The following is a 21,763-nucleotide window of genomic DNA, read 5'->3' as shown; positions in this document are numbered from 1 at the left end:
ATTTTCTTGTAACTTGTATCAAAGAAAAGTCTAAAATTTGGAGACCAGAAAAGGCTGCGCGTAATGAATGAGTCATAGTCATCTCCAGATTAATCGGTCGTTATGAGTAGAGAGAGAAGAGAGGATAAGAATAATATCTCAAAAGGGAATACAGTGAATATACAAGGTGTTCCAAAAAAACACAGACTTCAGGGACCAGTTCCTTACACCAGAACAAGACGAAAGTCTAGTAAACAAGGGCTCTAAAATGCATACTTTGAGAGCTATGAACACTTCTTCAGTAAAAGAGATCTGTTTCACACTAGTGAAGGTGAACAAATGCTCAAAGCTCGTAAAGTATACATTTAGACCCCTTGTTTAGAAGACTTTTTTTTTTTTTTACTTATCTGTATAAGGAACCCGCTCCTAAAGTTTGTCCTTTTTCTTACACCCTGTAAAAAAAAAACTTGAAATACCTGATGAGAACAGTTGTTCAAGATACTGTGAGGACATGACAAAAAGAGACAGGAGGAAAGGTGAAAAGGACAGAATTGGTAAAGATGGCACATAGTAAACCCACAGAGATATTTTGTCCCATGGTACAGAGTATAACTAATTTTGTATAATTCCAATTTAAAACACTGAGAGAAGGGCAGTTAGGAAGGGTGAGGATCTAAATGTGGATCAGAACAGTGATGTCAGTTTTGTAGTGCCTTCATACTGAAAATACACTGAAGTGCCAAAGAAACTGGTGTAGACATGTGTATTCAAATGCAGAGATACATAAACTGGCAGAATACAGCACTGCAGTCGGCAGTGCCTACATAAGACAACAAGTGTTTGGTGCAGTTGTTAGATCGGTTACTGCTGCTAAAATGGCAGGTTATCAAGATTTAAGTGAGTTTAAATGTGGTGTTAGTCGGCACACAAGCAATGGGACACAGCTTCTCTGAGGTAGCGAGGAGGTGGGGATTTTCTCGTACAACAATTTCATGAGTATATTTTGAATATCAGGAACCCAGTAAAACATCAAATCTCTGACATCGCTGCAGTCGGGAAAAGATCCTGCAAGAACGAGGCCAATGACAACAGAAGAGAATAGTTCAGCATGACAAAAGTGCAACCTTTCCACAAGTTGCTGCATATTTCAATGCTGGACCATCAACAAGTGTCAGCGTGCGACCCATTCAATGAAATATCATCGATATGGGCGTTCAGAGCCGATGGCCCACTCGTGTACACTGGATGACTGCATGACACAAAGCTTTACACCTTGCCTGGGTCTATCAACATCGACATTGGACTGTTGATGACTGGAAACATGTTGCCTGGTAGGATGAGTCTCATTTCAAATTTTATCAAGCGGACGGACATGTATGGGTATGGTGACAACCTCATGTATCCATGGACCCCAGCAGGGGACTGTTCAAACTGGTGGAGGCTGTGTAATGGTGTGGCGTGTGTGCAGTTGGAGTGATATGGGACTGCTGTTACGTCTAGATACGACTCTGACAGGTGAAATGTACATAAGCATCCTGTCTGATCACCTGCATCCATTCATGTCCATTGTGCATTCTGATAAGACTTGCGCAATTTCAGCAGGACAATGTGACACCCCACACATCCAGAATTGCTTCAGAGTGGCTCCAGGAACACTCTTCTGAGTCTCAACACTTCTGCTGGCCACCAAACTCCCCAGACGTGAACATTATTGAGCATATCTGGGATGCCTTGCAATGTGTTGTTCAGAAGAGATCTCCACCCCCTCATACTCTTGTGGATTTATGGACAGCCGTGCAGGATTCATGGTGTCAGTTCACTCTCGTATTACTTCACCCATTATTAGTCAAGCCCATGCCACGTCATGTTGCGGCACTTCTGCATGCTCACGGGGGGCCCTATACAATATTAGGCAGGTGTACCAGTCTTTTTGGCTCTGCAGTAGAGAACCTGGCTGTTGTGCATCAAAATGTTGATTAATTCAAAAATACTTTCCCTGGCTTTAAAACTTAATGTGCATGTATACAGTCATGATTGTCATTTCAGTTCTCACTGGGTAATAATGTTTGTTTTTGCTTCCAAAGTTGAGCATTCCGCATGTCTGACTGAACATGACCTAGAGCAGGGGTTCTTATACTTTTTCCATCATGCTCCCATTCTGAAATATAAATAAATTTAAACCGCCCCCTCTCCTTGTTTTTCTTTCCTTCCTCAGCACTACTTCTAATACCTGAAACAAAAACGACCTGTGAAATCTATTTACTTCTGTCCAATTATTGCAACTATAATAATAATAATAATAATAATAATAATAATAATAATAATGAGTATAATTTGAGCACATCAAAGGTAAACTTCTTTTTTAACTGTCATAAATTTGTGTTATTGAAAGATGGTACAAGATGACAAATACAACTAGGCTAGAAATGACCACAACAATGAGTGCAGTTATTGGAATTGAGCAAATATATGTGCTTTCCTACTTTCTTTAAAAGTTCATTAGTTTGTGTTTCCATCTACAATTTAATTCATTTAGAAAGTGTTAATACTTGATGTGCAAATAGCGATAGAACAATATTCAGCATTTAAATGCCAATTTGAAAACTGTAATATTCAAACTGATCATTCAAAAAGGAAATAAATAATAGCAAAAATGCACACTGTTAAAATTTGAATTTTTTTGCCAGCTGCACATTTATTGTGCTGTGTGTGCTTCTTCATAAGAAGAAGGCAGATCCATTTGTGGTTGGATCTTTGAAACAGTGACTCACAGGTACCCTCCCAGCTGCAGTTGAGACCATTGTTTCATCTTGATTAATGCCAGTAATTTGATGCAAAGTGTAATAATATGTCTGCTGCTCTTCTTGCTAAAGTGGGATAGTCATTCCGAGTCTGCACCCAAATATTTTCACAAGACTTCAATTTAAACTCAGTTTGAAGTGTTCTGTCACTTGGGAGTTCTATTAGCTCCTCCTGTTCTACTGTTGCTAAGTGGATCATATTGAACAGATTGAAGGTTCTGGAAATTTATTCTTGAATTGTTGACAAAGGTTTTCGAGATATAGTATGCCAATTCTATTACTTTTACCTACATCTGACTTATTTCCTATTTCCTTCCACGAAATCATTCAGACAAGAAAATATCTCACTGGTATCCTTCTGCTTCTGTCCAAGTTTCCTCTTTCTTGTTTAGAAAGATGATATTACTATTTTGGCCTTGAAGTGATACATTAAGATCATTCAGTTTCTCAAAAATGTCGGCCAAGTAGTACAGTATTAAAAGTCATTTTTCATCCAAAATCTGAGCCCAAGTGGGCTGGACTGGATGACAAGCTGCACAAAAATGGTAGCAGAAAGAACGCTGAACCCAGACTGCAGTACATACTAAAGACATTGTTCGTATGCCACTGCCAACAATGAAAAATGTTCATGTTGTTTAACATTTTCCCCACCATGTACGAAGGGCTGGTGACGTCACACTAAATCGTCGTCACTCGTTATGTGAAACATTGCTCATTAAGTGAGTCACTTGTTTACAATTTGTTTTGATCATTTTGCAAATTGTGCTTTTTGGGAGTTGCTTGTTGAGTGAGGTTCCACTGTATAAATATTTCACTGAAAGCTGGTACCGCCCCCTCTATTACTCTATGCGTCACGTGTAAGAGTGGGACGCTCATCCCACTTTGAGGATGACTGACTTAGAGGCTCCAGATTATATTGCTGATACTACCAAAAATTTCCCTTTGTAAATGTATGCTAAGATGGTGTGATCGAGACCTCAGAGAACAACACAGCAGTTACTTGAAGGGGTTTCCAGAATTAGATTTTCACTCTGCAGCGGAGTGTGCGCTGATATGAAACTTCCTGGCAGATTAAAACTGTGTGCCCGACCGAGACTCGAACTCGGGACCTTTGCCTTTCGCGGGCAAGTGCTCTACCATCCGAGCTACCGAAGCACGACTCACGCCCGGTCCTCACAGCTCTACTTCTGCCAGTACCTCATCTCCTACCTTCCCGAGTTCGAGTCTCGGTCGGGCACACAGTTTTAATCTGCCAGGAAGTTTCACTTGAAGGGGTGTTTGCTATCTGACATTAATGTCTGGGTGAACGTAGTTCATGAAGTTGCACTCTGCCAACTCTACTGTTCGGTATTTTGGTACAGTTTGTAAATGGCATAGTAAATGGTAGGATTACTTTTAGTATTAGTAGCATTGGTAGGGAAAAGCATAAATGAATGTGTGAGAGAGAAACTGGAAGAAGGTGACTTCTATTTGTTTTTTGTTTGTTTTGCACATAATTATAATCACATATCGTTCAGTTTTAGTCCACTGTGTATTTTATACCCATACAAAATACATTTTATAATTAGTAAAAATTAGTTGATAGTACAACTTCTGCACTTTTATGTCACCAAAGCAATTACTTTTGATGCAAGTGTAATTAATATGCGCATCATCATCATCAGTGTTCTGCCAAAAGGCAGGTTTTCACATGGTAGTTCTCCAGGCTGTCCGGTCTTCTGTCATCCTCTTCAGGTCTGCATAATTTCCTCTTCCCTTTATGTCGTCTATCATCTTGTATCTCCTTCTTCCTCTCAGTCTTCTCCCACAAACCAATCCTTCCAAAGCATTTGCTAGCAAGCACTCCGTTCTCAGTGATTGTTCCAACCAGTTCTTTTTCCTTTCTCTTACAACCTTCAGCAGACATCTTCTCTCACCAACCCTTTCCAATATTCTTTCATTACTCACTCTTTCCATCCAGCTTATTCTCTGCATTCTCCTCCACATCCACATCTCAAATGCTTCTAACCTTTTTTCATCCTCCTGTCTCAGCGTCCATGTTTTTACATCTACATCCATACTCCGCAAGCCACCTGACGGTGTGTGGCCCCATATAGTGCCCCACTCCAGACAAAACATTTGCCAAGCCTTTTCCTTAGTCCTTTATCTAATTTTCCACATAAGAGTCTCCTCTTTCTGTTGAATGCCTCCTTCGCTATTGCAGTTCAAGGTTTCACCTCCTGGTGACATCTCAAGTCTTCAGTTATTGTGCTTCCAAGATATTTAAATGCACTTACCTGGCTAATGGTAGATTGTCCTATTTTAATATTGGACCGTCTGCTTCTTGTACTGATAACCATACTCTTTGTTTTTGCTGTGTTTATTTGCATCCCATATTCCACACAAGCTTCATTCAGATCTTTCAGCATGTTATTCACTGTCCGCTCACTTTCTGCCACTAATACCATGTCTTCGGCAAATGTTATACATTCTATTCTCTTTCCACCAATACATATTCCTCTTTTCCCATCTAAGCCTTTCATAATAATCTCTTCAAGATATACATTAAACAGCGGTGGGGAAAGGCAACAACCTTGTCTAACACCTCGTCCAATGCTGCTTTCTTCTGACATTTCATTTCCTATACTTATCCTTACTTTCTGGTGTAAATATAGATTCTGTATCAGTCGTCTTTGTCCAATCTACTCCTTTCCTCTTCAAAATATCCATCAGCTTGTTCCACTGAACTCTGTCTAGGCTTAATATGCACAAACACAAAAAAATCTATATAATTATTGTTGTTATTTTGTACTTAACTGCCGGCCGGTGTGGCCGTGCGGTTCTAGGCGCTTCAGTCTGGAACCGCGTGACCGCTACGGTCGCAGGTTCAAATCCTGCCTGGGGCATGGATGTGTGTGATGTCCTTAGGTTAGTTAGGTTTAAGTAGTTCTAAGTTCTAGGGGACTGATGACCACAGATGTTAAGTCCCATAGTGCTCAGAGCCATTTTTTGTACTTAACTGAAGTTCATCGTCATGATGATAGGCAAGAGTTTCCTGTTGTTTTGATAGTTTCAAAAGTTGTTTATGAATAACACAAACATTTTTTATATAAGCTCAATGAAGTATTGAAGGGATGTTTGACATGTCTTTATTTTGCGGCTTTATTTATTTATTTATTTATTTATTTTCTTTTTTTTGGAGGGGAGGGGGGGGGGAGAGATTGCGTTTTCTAGTGCTATATGATACATATGTCTTTTGTTATTACTTTTACTACAAAGTCCCTCTGTTTCACATTACAAACAACAATTTTCTAATAAAACCTGAAGTAAACACTGATAATTTCAATTTTGCTATAAATACTGTATACTTTTAAGTGACAGATAGGAAGATAACTATGCAGAACAAAAATGTTCCGTAGATTACACTTTCTAGGCAGTTAAGCTACTTCTGATTTTAAGGGGAATCTAGTTAGAAATTGATAGCAAATACAAATGAAGTGATTTTGAGTTAACACCCACTAGGCATACATCACACCGAACATACAGGTAATTTGGTTACAGATTTGACTGACCAAGGCTACTTGGAAAACTACTGTAGTCTACACTTACTTGTGATAGTCTACGGTAGCCTACAGTAGTTTTACAACACTGGTTGTGCTGTCGCATGCCCCTCCACACTGCCGTACAGTAGCACTGTTGGCAAAGAGTGACAGCAATTGGTCAGTAGTGAACAGTTCCTACGCTCTGATTGCAGTGCTTAAATGTGAGGCCATATGTTAGAAAAAAGCTATCATAAGTGACTCTTTTTTAACATCATATCTCCTGAGCAATGTGGCTGAAGTTGTCAGCTGAAAACAGTGTATAAAGATTTGTAAGGTTGAATAACAGAAGTATAGTGTGTCCAAAATTACTTTAGGATTGACTCTTCAGCAGGAGCATGTGGAGGCACCAGAACAGAGTTGCCATGTCCTGCATAGATCACGTGCATAATCTTATCTTTCATTCAGATTACTCAAACAGGCAAACTATTCACTTTATGGGTATGAAAATTGCAGAAATGTGTTCTGGAAGAGTTACACTACATTTTGATTTTAGTTTTACCTTAATATGTTAATAATTTAGAAAATATACAGACAGTTTACGAAAATGCATTTTTTCATGTTTTTACTGAATTTTCAATATGCGGTAAACTTTTTTGTTATTGAAGTAAGTTGAATACAGTATGTGAATGAATCTCTAACTTTTTAAGGTCATCACTTACATTGAGTTTGCTGTGGTAGGTGCCTTGTCAATGACAAATGAATGGTAAAGAGCATTATCTAGAACAATTGATGGCAATTTTTGATGATTTGACATTAGTGAATCTTCGAACCACTTTGTAAATGTCACGTGCTTCATTTCTTCATGATAATTTCCTGTTTTCCTTGATTTAGAAAGCAGAAGGCAATTTGGGGGAAATCTTGCTAAGTGCCTTTGTGAAGAAGAAGAAGAAGAAGAAGAAGAAGAAGAAGTAGTCTGCCCCCCTTGCCAGACGGCATTGCCATTTTTCGTTTAGCTGAGTCCTCTGTCCTGCCATGCTTGACAATGTGACCAGAATTGACCCGTGTTTTGTCAAGACACATGACTTCATAGGTATTTATGCTATGATGTCCCTTAAAAATTGGCAGTGCCATGCAGTTATATCCTCCTCCTCCATCAACAGCTTACGGCTACAGAAATGTCCATATTAAAAGCCCAGGTTGTGTTAAACTTCAGACAAGGATGTGTTGACTTCAGTGAAAAAGTTCTTAGTCTTTAAATGTGACCAACAGCCTCCTGAGTGCCAGATGTTTCTTTACTGTGATAGTAATCATAAACATGATGACGAATTCTATCCTCTGCAAACAAACTGATGTTGGGAATCCACTTATCCATATGATAGTTTTTTCCAGCTGTGTTAAGTTCGACAGTTCTTCAGCTTCCTTTTTCTTTGTCAGACCTTTCCGTCTCTATCTCTACAACAGTGTTTTTGTTTACATTCAAAGCTGCAGCAGTTCTGTCGATTACTTTGGTAATGGAGAGCAGTGCACCACCATTAAGTTTTGTACTCTCAAAGGAGGCACGTAACATGCAAACCATTAACCATTTCTCTGGTAACATGCAAACCATTAACCATTTCTCTCGACTGGCCTTGTAAGGCAATTCCCTCAGAATGACATTAAAATTTTCCACTAATAACTTTAGACGAACTTCCCACTGACATCATTGGGTACCACCCTATGAATAACAGTAAAACACACACACACACACACACACACACACACACACAGTCACAGGGCACAACAGTCACAATCACTTCCGCCTTCACTGTCAATCCGAAAGTAGTTTTTGTCAGATTATACCTTACATGATCGGAGGAAAGTCTCATTTACATATTGTTCTAGGCATTGGTACAATGTTAATAGTGAACCCAATCTGTGCTATATTATTAATTCAGTACTTGAAGGTACCATCTAACATAGGTAACTTCTGGTGAAAGTTATTTACCTTAAAGGCTCACTGTACTAATTTTGTTGGTATAATTATACATAGATTTTTGTTTCAGGATCCTCACCAGCGGTACAAGATGGAGCCTCTATATGCTAATAAATGCAAATATTGTCCAAAGAGTTTTAAGAAGCCTTCCGACTTGGTACGCCATGTCCGTATCCATACTGGTGAACGCCCATATCAATGTAGTTTCTGCAATAAGTGTTTTACAGTGAAGTCAACATTAGACAGCCATCTAAAGACGCATGGAGGGCAGAAAACATTTTCATGTCATGTATGTGGCTTCTTCTTTTCAACAAAAGGAAGTTTGAAAGTACATATGCGTCTTCATACAGGTAATCTATATAGTTACACCATTTGTTCCTTCCTTGTGCATTATTAGATTAATATAAAATGTAGTTTCGATTTTCAAGCGTGTTACAAGAAAATATTTCCAATCCGAGGAATTTTACTCAGTTTCTTTCTTCCTTTCAAACACCTGTCATCTTGCCATGTGTAAAATGTGGTGTTGAGATTTCTTTTCTTCATATCTCCTGAAAGAGCATTTCCAGTTAGTGTGCTATCATTTCCAAGAACTAATTTTAGAGCCCTTATATATACACATGTATCTTCCCCACCCCCAGCCTTCCTTTTCATTCTGTCATGGGTCTCCGACATGTAGATAGTACCAATGGTCCGACTAATAGATGTTACTTAGGTTACTGGACCTTTACTACAGCACCTTTACTACAGCACAGATGACTTCTTTTTTTGTTGACATGTAAGTTACACTTTGTGGTGCCAAAGTTTTTTTTGTGTACACCATTAATTTTTAAATTTTCCTAATTAGTTTTATACATAATCATAAATTTCAACAATATTATGAAAAGGATAGATACGTACAAGGCCATAGCCACAGCGCCATACTCATCAGCCACGTTTGTGTGACTTGTGGTTGTGTTAAATTGTGTGTGCTTTATATTTCCAAAGAAGGCCTTTCGGCCAAAAGCTTAAATGTCTAGTAGTATTTTGATCATGTCTGTGTGCAACTCAGCCTTGTCTGTGTGGTGAGTAGCAATCTATCTTTCTCATAATATTATGGTTTCTCTATCCTGGACTATTTGTGGTTTAATTATGAATTTCAAGGTTTTTTTTAAATAAATTCCTGTACTAAATATCAATTTAGCCATAACTTTGTTGCTATGGAAGGGTTTGACAGGGTTACTACCATGTAATGATCATTGTCTCATGGCAATTTTTTTTTTCTTTGTTCTTTTTTCCCAGCCTTCTCTGAGCTTTTGTCATTCAGTGTTGGTAGGACATCAGATCATTCAATGCAGATTTCCTACATGTGCGTGGTTTCTTGAACATACCCAATACCCTAAATGGTTTCTGTATGTTCAAAGTTAACCTCAAGTACTTGCAGCATTTATCAATTTGAAGATGTTTTTAGGTTGTACAGAAATAAAAACTGGCAGGTATTGTTCACAGAAATATGAAGTAGAAGATTTGCTTGATAAAGCTTATTTCATACAGATCAAAGTTGTTGCAAGTCTCATACAAGATAATCAGCTGCACATTTTCATTTACCAAAGCTTTAAGGTTGTTCATCAACCTGAATGAGAGAAATGATTTGAAGACTTGAGCAAGTGCTGCCCAATCAGCCTCAGTTCCTTGAACATAAAGCCGTCGGCACATGGACCGTGCTGTCGAATGTCAACATTGAGCTTGTACAGTTCAACGTGCTGCTGAAGACTCAGGAACATTGCGACTTGTGCACACGGTATGGTGGTCCCAACATGGTATACGCAATCGCAACACCCTCCAGCGGCAGTTGTGGAATGTTTCTAGTTCGTAAATCACACTGTTTACTCAACAGGCGCACATAAAATTCCCACATTAGATCTATTAAAATGCGCATTTCCTCCATTGTCCATATCCTAGTCACATTGTTCTATACATAATACGCACAAATACAAACTACAATATCGATGTACATGTTTTAAGACAAAAAGGAAAGTACCATGTCCAATCAGTAAGGACATAGGCTTATAAAAGTTCCATTACAAATAGTGCAACCAAATTTGCAATAGATAAGATAAATATTGTTTTGTCTTTCTCACAGTTTTGTAAAACCCTAAGGTCATTCGTACTTGATCACTGTTCCTACCCAGTAGCAGAATTTTTACGACATGTGAATTGCGAAACTTAAAAGAAAAAGGAACAAAATAACTTTATACAAGTAGCGCAAGCTGTCCTGTAGATTAAGCCAATCGAACAAACTCTCTCCTCATAAAAAAGTAAACTTATATTTACATAACATCAAATATTGTAGTATATACATACATTGAACTAATAACAAAGCATCAGAACCTATTAAAAAGGCGAATGTTAGGAAAAAAATATTTAGACGTGACGAGACTGAATCATTAACGCTATTCACCACGCTTAAGAGACAACAATTCATTTATGGCCAATTGTAACATGTTGCCACTTGCTAAAAGCTTTAATTGTAGCTATGTTACTAATTAAAATTTAATTATAACAAATTGTACCAAGAACAATGTGTTTTTGGTGGATCCTCAATGTGTCACTGCCTTCAAGTGGCATACTCTCATAATACGCAAGTTACAATCATTCTTTTGCCATGAATATGATGTTTCTCATTATTTTATTGCAACGAATCACCCAGTTAACTATGGGTTTACGAGTGATTCTCAATTTTCTGGTACTCGGAAATCGCATATATACGTAGGCTTGAACTGAATGCCCCTCACAACTCTGTGCTGAAGGGAGATGGCGTGCATGTGACGTAGGTGGCATTTGATTGGTCAAAGCTCAGACGCACCCTCAGAATATCTGACATGCTAGATATTGCTCTGCACATTTGGAAAGACTCCCAAACATGCTATTCCTCGCAGAAAGTCGGCATGATCAACATTCAGATGCACGGTCTGTGTGCCGACGTCTTAAGGCCAGTGGAGTTAAAGTTTATTAGTCTTCATTGTTAAGCCTACATAGGAGTCACTTCGGGGTGAAGTGCTTGTTCTTAATCATATTTCCGTACAATGAATTTATTGCCAACATACCTACACAACATTGTAGTTCTGCAAGGCACTGAATCCGGTGCCTTCTTCTTTAATTGCTACTTGAAGAATGTGGCAACCGCTAGACGTAACAGACTTCATGTGAATAATGGGACTACGTTAAAGCTGAAATTGTTATTAGATCTGCCCCTTTGTTTCAGTAGGCAGAAAACATTTATTTAACAAGTATGTAACTATTCTCACACAGTGTGTATCAGCTCATTCTAGTGTTTTGTATATCAGTAGGCACAGCAGACCAATATGTAATTGGTAGTTTGGCTTTGTGCAAAATACTGCCTTGTAAGGCAGATGATTGATGGATGCTTTTGTGTTGCTGATAATGGTGACGTAGTCTTTGGCATGATTACAAAATGTTCAAATGTGTGTGAATTCTTAAGGGACCAAACTGCTGAGGTCATCGGTCCCTAGTCTTACACGCTACTTAAACTAACTTGTGCTAAGAACAACAAATACACCCATGCCCAAGGGAGGACTCCGAACCTCCGGTGGGAGCAGTCCCAGACATGGTGCCTCAAACCGCGCAGCCACTCTGTGTGGCGATTACAGAACTATCCCCTTTGGAGGAACAGAGTTTTCTTAATGCCATTTGGTTAATTTTGTAACAGTGCATTTTTAATAAGAGATCAGTTTCTTGCTGAAGCTAGTGAGCTGTTACTCCTGCAACTCTGTATTGCATACATTCTCATGCATCCATATGTAATGCTCTCTTTTTCCAAGTCACAATAGTGAATTTTTCAATTCTAATAAATAAAATATTTCAAAGAACGAGCTGTGGGAAGATACCACTTCCTGCAGCAGCAAGCAATGTTCTAAATACCATATCCAAAAATTACCTTGAGAAGTTAGTTGGCGAACAGATTTGTAAGGGTAACGCCTTGAATCTCGTGCTTACATACTGGCCTGAACTCCTCAACTTCGTTGATGTAGAACAGGGAGTAAGACAGTTACACAATTAGGTTAGAGGTGTACTAATAACTACATTGACATTACCACAGACGCCGATGCAAGCACCTCTGCAACTGCCAATACGCTCCCTTGGTTGTGGACTGTGGAGGGAAAGGTTTGCGGTGGGAGGGGATATAAGTTAGTGTGCACCCTCAAGAGCTCAGTTCATCAGCAGACTTGACAATGGTGACATGTCTGATTGCCTAAATGTACCTGTTGGACACTAAAAATGAGAAATACACCAGTGGACTGTTTGGTTAATAATATTCCATTTTCAGGCACAATATTTTTATTTTCTAATTACTGTCTGTCATATTTTTGGAGCTACACAACTCCATTTTCAATGACTGTATAGACATAATGGTCATTACTTCTGATTTAGGTTTTCACTTAACAATAACAAGTCAATGCAATTGTTAGATGTAATAATAAAAGTGTCTCAGGAGGAATTAATGAGAGAAAAATGCTAGAGTAATGACACAAATAAAGTGCTGTATATATTACTTGCATTTGCCCATGTAACATTCATCTTCTGCATTGGTGAAAAACTTCCACATTTGCACTTACATTTTGAATGGTTTAACGTTTGACAGTACTATGTGACTCAAATGATGCTTATTTAGTCTTTGATGCAATATCAAATTTCATATTGTTTTCATTTGCATAGATTGATGAAATAAAATCAGAAATTAATAATCCATTAAGGGAGTGACAGTTAACAATTGAATATGTAAGAATGTAAACCCAAGTTATTAACTGTCTATACTCTAAGTAATTTTTAATTTCTTATTTTATTTTGTCACTCTATGTAAATAAAAATAATAGGAATTTCAATACCCATCACATGACTGTAACATAAGGTAAGTACATATCATTTGAGTTGTGTACTACTGTCATAAACATGTTAAATTGTTTAAAATGTAAGTGCAAATATAGAATACTTTCATTAATGCGGAAGACGAATGTTATGTGGTCAAACTCAGATAATTGTTGCAGTACTTTATTTCTCTCATTTCTTTAGCATTTTTCTCTCGTTAACCCACCTGAGATAGTTTTCTTGTTCCATCTAATGATTGTGTTCTTCTATTACTGCTATGTGAAAAACTAGTGCTCATTACATCCACCCACACGTTGAAAATGGAGTTGTAGCTCTGTAACACATTGGACTGTAACTAGAAAATAAAGATATTTTGACTGAAGACAGAATGTAAGTCAGTAATAGCCCATGATCTAGTATCTATTAATAACATAAATTATATCAGTATTTTAAACAGAAGGAACTCTGTTACACTGTTTTTTTAATCTTTTGATAAATTATATCATTACTATGACTGTCATTTGGAATGTAAAGGAAGGTAGGAAGATTTTCTACTTAAAAACTGCAACGAGGAATGGTGTAAGATTAGCTGAGCAGTCACCGTCGCTCATCTCAGACACTAAAAATGTCAAGTACAAGTGGACAAAGTTAGTGTTGTACAATGTCTTCAACAGATATGTGCCAAGCAAAGTTTTGAGGGGTGGGAAAGACCCACTGTGATTCATCACCATGTTATAAAGCAACTTTGAAAGCAGAGTGTTTCCCCAAATATTTAAAGCTTGCAAAAGCCTTGTAGATAACAAAAAATGAAACAAAACTTACATGAAAGAGAGCCATCAGCGAACCATTCAACAGATTTAGAAGTAACTTTGCTATCAGGTGCTTTGACAGGACACCCAAAGAAGTTTTGATCTTCCATTATATCAATAAATAGATAAAAGCTATCTGTCAAGTCACTCAATGACCATACTGGTACTGAAACAAATGATGACAGAAAAGGCCGAAATACTTCAGGCAATTTTCTGAAATTGCTTCTCTGATAGAGATTGTAGCACATGCAGTTTCTTCTTTCAGCAGTCTCAATGAATACAAAAATGGCAGATGATGAAACAAATAACTGTAGAAAAGAAATTCATAATGAAAAATCTCTCAGCAAAAGACAGACGAATGGATCCGATCTGATGAGATACATACATAATTCTACACAAGAGTATGTGAAAGAAGTTTCTCAACTTTTAGCAGCAATGTATCATAGGTTGCTGGAAGAACTAACCATTCAAAGTGATACTGAAAATGTGCAGGTGATTTCCATTTTCAAGAAGGGTCACTAAAGAGATTGTACTGAAATTAGCCAGTCAATTAACTAAAAATATGTTCCACTGCTTCAGTATCTTCCTTTGATATAGTGTGTTGCTTTCCTGTTGAACCAATAGGAAGTGGAGAACTTATCTTCAAAACATTGCGAACAGGAATTGAGCCCTGATGGCATTGTTGCTGTCCTTCACTACAGTTTCATTTAACTCATAACTGGTGTCTATAATCCTTGCCAACCACCTGTCACAGTCATTCACACACGCCACAAACATCCCCCTTCTCAGGTTGTGAATCTGAATATTATTGTGCTGTTTCTGAGGTGTTGGCCAAACAAAAGAAATTTCTTCTTTCTTGCTCCTTAAAGTGCGTGCAATAGGAGTTCGTCCATCACTTTGAGTCCAAAAATGTTTCTTCTGAATTCCTTTCACAGGAGTAGTTTGTTTGGACCATTCTTCTTTTTTCTACTCACAGAATTCGATTTCCTCCTTAGACAAAAGATTGAGGGCTGTGGATGTGTAAGATTTCACGACTCTCGTAAAATCCTCAACATTCTGAATCACAGCTGTATTTGGTCTGGAAAGATTGTTTTGTAGCATAGTGCTTCAGCAGGCCTCCTACACCATCATTAGGCCCCTTTCCATGACCAGTAGCACTGTATAACCAGTCAGTTGGCAGAAATGACTTACTCAGTTCAAACAGCTGGTAACGATTTTTAAAATGACTAGGGAGCACTCTCAGAAATAATGATGATCTTCTCTGCCCCTGTTTGCAGTTGAAGAATTTTGCGCATTGCTAGAAAAGCATGTGCTGAGTCATATCCTGTGTCATCACTTCTAACTGCAACACTTGGGGTCTCGTTTTGAAAATATGTCACTTCCATAAAAATTGAAACCTGGTCAATACTCCAATGATACCCTTGTACTTCTTGCGGTAGAATTGCAGACCAGTTCTCAGCAAAATCACAGTGAAGCACTAAACATAGTTCTTCAACCTGTACACACCCTTTCACTTCTGTAATATGTTGTTGTTGCAATTTCTTCAGATGCTGGTGTGTTACGGCTTTCACTGACCATTTACCTAGTTCATCAATGAAACTGTCAAACGCAACAGTTTTCTTAATTAGTTTATTTTCCTCCCATGTCACATATGTAATTTCTGCATAGTTATCTGCTACATCTTCCAGGCCAAGTGTCTGTAAAGACAGTCCTCCCTTCCCAGGGTAGTCACCACATTCTTGAAACAAACAATTCTCTCACTTTATGTCACACACTACTAATGACTTCACATGCGCAACCAAAGTGTCATATGTCACACGCTTCAGTAAATAATTCAAAGTTACCACACAAAGTTCAAAATTCGCACAGTACACACATAAACAGACTTTTCCAGGTGGGTGTGGAACTACCCACTTAGGTCATAGTGCATAAAATTTTGATCTTCCAATATGTGAAGTTGTATAGTTGCTCTTATGAATTGCAAAAGTTTCTTTAATACTGCAAGTCATGTACCTCTTCACTCCACAACTTTTTGACCTTCAACTGTTACAGTTATAGTGTCTTTTTTGTTGGCACTCTGGCAAGAACAGTCCCGTTTATCTTCCATATAAAATGACTGCACTATTGGAACTTGAGCTGCTTCTACAGGATGACCATAATAGGGATCTGGTCTTCCAAAGACTCCTTTTACAGACCTCACATTTCTTTATTTGTCTGCTATGTACTTTGATACTGATTGAATGTGGTTCAAAATTGTTTTCTTTGAAAATGTCTCTAGAATAATAGTTAAAACTTGCACATTTTGACTGTAGGATGCACAATATTCAACAGCTGAATTGTATTTGTGAAAAATTCCTGGCAAGAGGTGCAAGTGTGCTTTGGTTCATTTTCTTTTGAAGATTGAATTTCTACTTTGAAGAGTGTGGTCAGTTTTGCTGTAGTGTATTCATCCATAGCTTTTGTAATGTCTCTGCACTTTTGTGATGCATAGAGCTTATGACTCAACGTCACTTACCACAGTTTCTTAACAGGACTAACACCTAAACACCTACCTCAGTAGTTGACTGATTCAGGATATTTAATTCTTCCTCTATTGATGCAAAATCTCCATCTGCACCATGGCAGGCTTCACCTTGTTCAGATACAATTATTGTTGTTGTTCTGTCAAAACATTCAGAACACAAAAAGTCATCACTGGAAACATCTTCACTTTGAAACAAAGTTTTCAAATGCGAACAGTTATTCTCAACCTGAACAAAGTCTGTTGGTTTTTATATATATAATCACAAACACTATGTGATCAAAAGTATCCAGACACCTGGCTGAAAATGGCTTAAAAGTTCATGGTGCCCTCCATTGGTAATGCTGGAATTCAGTATGGTGTTAGCCTGTATGCCAGCTTCCACTCTCGCAGGAGTAAGTTCAGTATGGTGCTGTAAGGTTTCTTGGGAAATGGCAGCTCGTTCTTCGCATTGTGCTGCACTGAGGAGAGGTATCGAAGCCAGTTGGTGAGGCCTGGCACGAAGTCAGCATTCCAAAAGATCCCAAAGGTGCTTATAGGATTTAGGTCAGGACTCTGTGCAGGCCAGTCCATTACAGGGATGTTATTGTCGTGTAATTACTCCGCCACAGGCCGTGAATTATGAACAGTTTCTCAATCATGTTGAAAGATGTAATCACCATCCCCAAAGTGCTAGTCAACAGTGAGAAGCAAGAAGGTACTTAAAACATCAATCTAGGTCTGTGCTGTGATAGTGCCGCATAAAGCAACAAGGGGTGCAGGCCCCCTTCATCGTCGCTGAATTTTACTGTTGGCACTACACATGCTGGTAGATGACGTTCACCGGGCATTCGCCATACCCACACCCTGCCATCGGATCGCCACATTGTGTACTGTGATTCGTCACTCCACACTACGTTTTTCCACTGTTCAATCATCCAATTTTTACGCTCCTTACACCAAGCGAGGCATCATTTGGCATTTATCGGCGTGATGTGCTTATGAGCAGGCGCTCGACCACGAAATCCAAATTTTCTCACCTTCCGCCCAACTGTCACAGTACTTGCAGTGGATCCTCATGCAGTTAGGAATTTGTGTGTGATGGCCTGGATAGATGTCTGCCTATTACACATTATGGCCCTCTTCTACTGGCGGTGGTCTCTGTCAGTCAACAGACTAATATGAAAAACGTATGTTTTTGGGGGTGTCCGGATACTTTTGATCACATAGTGTATATCACTCTTTTATGGGTATGCAAATAGCAAGCACACATCACTCTCCTGTGGCTCCAGTCAGAAGACATTTCAAACAGTCCTTTTCACAGAACTCACTGGATGGTCTCAGATTTCTCAGAAGCGTCTTCAGTAAACAAATAAGCACTGAACAACTACACTGCAGAAACCTGCTATGAAAAACCACAAGAAAGAAACTGACAAGAAACTACAACAAAGTGTAAGAAATATCCGCAACAATGAAAGTCAAAAGAAATAACTGCAAAAAAGAAAGTGATAAGAAATAACTGCAGCAAAGACAAAAGAAATAATCATTGTAACAAAGAAATTAGTAAGAAACAACTTCAGTAAAGACATACATTACCCTTGAAAGTTAAAAAAAAGATTTTTTTAAAAATAAAACCTGTCCAACTTAAAAGTGGAAGCTCTCCTTTACAGAGACTATAGTACTACATGGTACTAATCAACAGAACAGAAATCTATATTTCTGAATTGGCATTTTTGAAAAGAAAAAATTCTGTACATTATAAAAAAAAATTCAAACTTTGACAGATGTCCAAATGGAGGAGGCCTGTGTCTCGCGGCAAGGATTTTTTTGGAGAAAAGAAAAAAAAATTACATGTTTCTTACTTACTCCCGAATTTTAACATAAGCTAAATTCAGTAACATCCTAGATTATGAAGGTATCCCCCCCTGCCTGAAGCGATAAGGATTATGCCTATCTAGTTTATACATCAATCAGCATCAAGAATGTGTTGTCAAAATTTAACAGCCGCTGCCTCTTATTCGGTGAAATTTGAAAGTTCTATATAAATCACAAGTTTTATTTAAAATTAATTATGACTATTAACTGTAAAAGATGGTTGTCAGTGAAGGGGTGTGTGTGTGTGTGTGTGTGTGTGTGTGTGTGTGTGTGTGTGTGTGTGTGTGTGTGCAGTCACATGAGTAGCATTAAAACTACAAACTATCAATAAAGAAATGAAAACATTAAGAGAATTGCATCATAATTTTACATTGCTTGGCTCTAGTAATACCAGGTGTAGAAGTATGAAACCGGAATTTAGGAGCTGTAATGGCTGACGACGAATGCCAAATCGCATCAACCCAAGTTCCATACATCGGTGTCTGTTTCAAACCCGTAAACAGGTGGAGTTTTGTGCCTACGAACTATTATTTGCAGACAGCATTGGTTTTCTGCTATGATTTGAAGAAAATTGCTGCAGAATTGCGTTGAATGCTTGTCGAAGCTTTCGGCGAACATGCTTGCGGGAAAACACAGGGTTTCAATTGGTTCAAAAAACTCAAAAGTGGTGATTTTGATGTAAGAAACAATGAGCATGGGAAACCACCAAAAAAGTTCAAAGACAACGAGTTGCAGGCCATATTGGAGGAAGATGATACTCAGACTAAACAGGAACTCACGGAGCAATTGAATGTGACACAGAAAGCTGTTTCTCTTCGGTTGAAATCTATAGAAAATGTGCACAGGGGAGGGGGGGGGGTGGGGGGGGGGTGGAATGGGTTCTGCGTGAACTGAATGAAAGACAGCAAGCAAATCAAAAGACCACTTGGGCAATGCTGCTCACCAGGTACAAGAGAAAGTGGTTTCTCCACGAATAGTGACAGATGATGAAAAATGGGTATATTTTGAGAATCCTAAGTGTCGTGTAAATCATGGGTGACTCCAGGAAAATCATTGACATCCACTGCAAGACCAAATAGCTTTGGAAAGAAGAGAGTGCTCTGTATTTGGTGGGATCAGAAGGGTGCCATCTGTCATGAGCTACTAAAACCTGTTGAAACCATTAACATTGATCGCTACCAACAGCAAATGATTGATTAAAATCGAGCATTACATGAAAAACGACTGGAATATGGAAAAAGGCAACACAATCATATTGCTCCACGATAATGCCCCATCACACACCGCAAAACAGGTCAGGAAAATGATCAAGGCATTCAGTTGGGAAGTACTAAGGTATGCGGCTTATTTTGCAGACTTACCGCCATCCGATTATCATCCATTTGAGTCACTGGGAAATTCTCTTGCTGAACAACGCTTCATTTCTTGTGAAAATGAACGAAAATGGCTCGCTGACTGGTCCTCTTCAAAAGAAGAACTTTTGTTTTCATGGCCTGCCAGAGAGGTGGGAGAAATGTATAAATAGCAAGGGATTATTTTAAATAAAATATTGTCTATCAGTTTCAAAATACAGACATGTAATTATTGCAACTAAATTCCAGTTTCATGCTTCTCCACCTAGTATTTTCCAAATTTTGAATTCAACCAACTCATACCAGTTACAATTTTGCAAGAAAAAACTTAGAAGTAAATATATGTTAAGTGTGTCTTATAGCCTTCATAATAATTTATTGAGTACAGTCTGGTCATGAAAATGTGCTAATGCAATATTAACTTTTTCTCCCTAGGAGCCAAACCATTCAAGTGTCCAGTGTGCGACGCAAGATTTCGGACATCAGGGCACCGAAAAGCTCATCTTGCTTCACACATTAAAGAAACCAGTAGACTGAACAGACAAAGAAAGCAGCCTAAACGTCGGGGTTTTTCACCAGCTGTGAAGGATCAAGAGAAAAATACTGAAAATATGGTAACTGAGAGAGAGATACACCAAGCAGAAAACGAAAATGCAGAGGCAGATTTGAACAATTCCACATTTTTAGTCACTGGAGACAGTTCTCAAGTTGTCAATAACTTCCAGTTTCAACTAGCTGATAGCTTTCAGATAGATACTTCAGGGAATCTGATACCTACACAGGCCTTACAACTGGATGAAGCAATTCTACAACAGATACAAGCTTCCAATATTATTATTCAGGCACCAGGAACGGAACAGAGTGTTTGTCAGGAAACATTTCAAGTGTCAACGGATGATCAAAATTTGGGCACTGTGCGTTTTGAAATACCTTTTATAAATGTTCAGCAGACATCATCAGATAATGTGACAACCACCAGCGACATTGTTTTTAATGTTGAAAGTGAATTAGATGTTGATATTGACAACAATGCTTCTTCATCAACTCCCTCCACAACTTCACGTTTCAGGGTCAGTGACAGTCGCAAAGGTGGCAGATCTCTAGTGCCTGTTGGTGGTCAGAAGAAGACAGATGACGATTTCTTTGTGTGTCATGACTGTCAAGTGTGTGGTAAATGGTTCTCAAAACCAAGTCAGTTACAACGGCACGCTCGTATTCATACAGGAGAGCAACCCTTCCAGTGTACTGTGTGTAACAAAAGATTCAATCAGAAGGATGCTTTGAGTATACATTTAAAAAGTCACACAGGTGAAAGGCCATTTGCTTGTCAATATTGTGATTACTCCTTCACACAAAAAGGTAACTTGAAGACCCACATTAAGCGAGTTCACAGATTCAGTTGTTCTGAGCTTGGGACGAAAGGTCCACCTACACCCAAATCAGTTATTAAGTTAAAACCTTCAATAAACAGCGAAACTGACGTTGATAAAAGCCTTGATCTCGATAGAGTTGTTGATGACTTGTTTCCTCAGATGAACAGTACTTTTCTTACAGACCCCTAATATGTAAATTATTTGCATGTTTGCATGCATTTTCCAGTACAAATATTGTTTACATCAGAAATGATGTTACAACTGCCGTAAATATTTATAAATGTAATACATTTGCAGAAAATGTAATTGTATATTTGTATTGTAAATATATTTTGAAATTGTGATTTTTCTTTGCTGTTTATTTATAAAATATTTTTTTTACTTTTATTGTATTTACTTAAAAAGAACTTGCAGTTAAATACTTCTACATTAATAAAATATGTATGCAGATTGCTTATAAACATCATGAGTGTGTGTTTCTGTATTTTTTTATTACAATGACAGTCATCTACAATTTCAAATTACTGTGTTGGAAATCCCAGAGGAATATTCTTCACAATCCAGTGGCACATTTCAATAATACCAGCACATATGTAACTTGTTTGACTGAGTGCTTTTGATAATGACTCTGCCTTTCTCTTTGGGTAAATATGTTGACAGCTGGGAAATGTTTGCGTATCCTTAGTATTCCCAAATTAATTTACCACCTTCACCTGAC

General features: G+C 38.2%; 1 protein-coding gene across 2 annotated transcripts in view; it reads left to right on the top strand.

Annotated features, from left to right (window-relative positions):
- The window catches only part of LOC126198256 (zinc finger protein 236-like), a 230,228-nt gene extending 208,832 nt beyond the window's left edge, over positions 1 to 21,396 (top strand). For both annotated transcript variants that reach the window (XM_049934706.1, XM_049934707.1), the window contains exons 25-26: positions 8,344 to 8,623; positions 20,108 to 21,396. In XM_049934706.1, the coding sequence (XP_049790663.1) occupies positions 8,344 to 8,623; positions 20,108 to 21,234 (1,407 nt within the window). In that variant the 3' untranslated portion in view covers positions 21,235 to 21,396. The remainder of the gene's footprint in view (positions 1 to 8,343; positions 8,624 to 20,107) is intronic.
- Positions 21,397 to 21,763: the final 367 nt, after the last annotated feature.

This window comes from Schistocerca nitens, chromosome 1 (assembly GCF_023898315.1).
Source record: "Schistocerca nitens isolate TAMUIC-IGC-003100 chromosome 1, iqSchNite1.1, whole genome shotgun sequence".
In the NCBI taxonomy this organism is placed as follows: domain Eukaryota; kingdom Metazoa; phylum Arthropoda; class Insecta; order Orthoptera; family Acrididae; genus Schistocerca; species Schistocerca nitens.
Note: the sequence above shows the minus strand (reverse complement) of the source record. Positions and strands in the feature narration are given on the sequence as shown.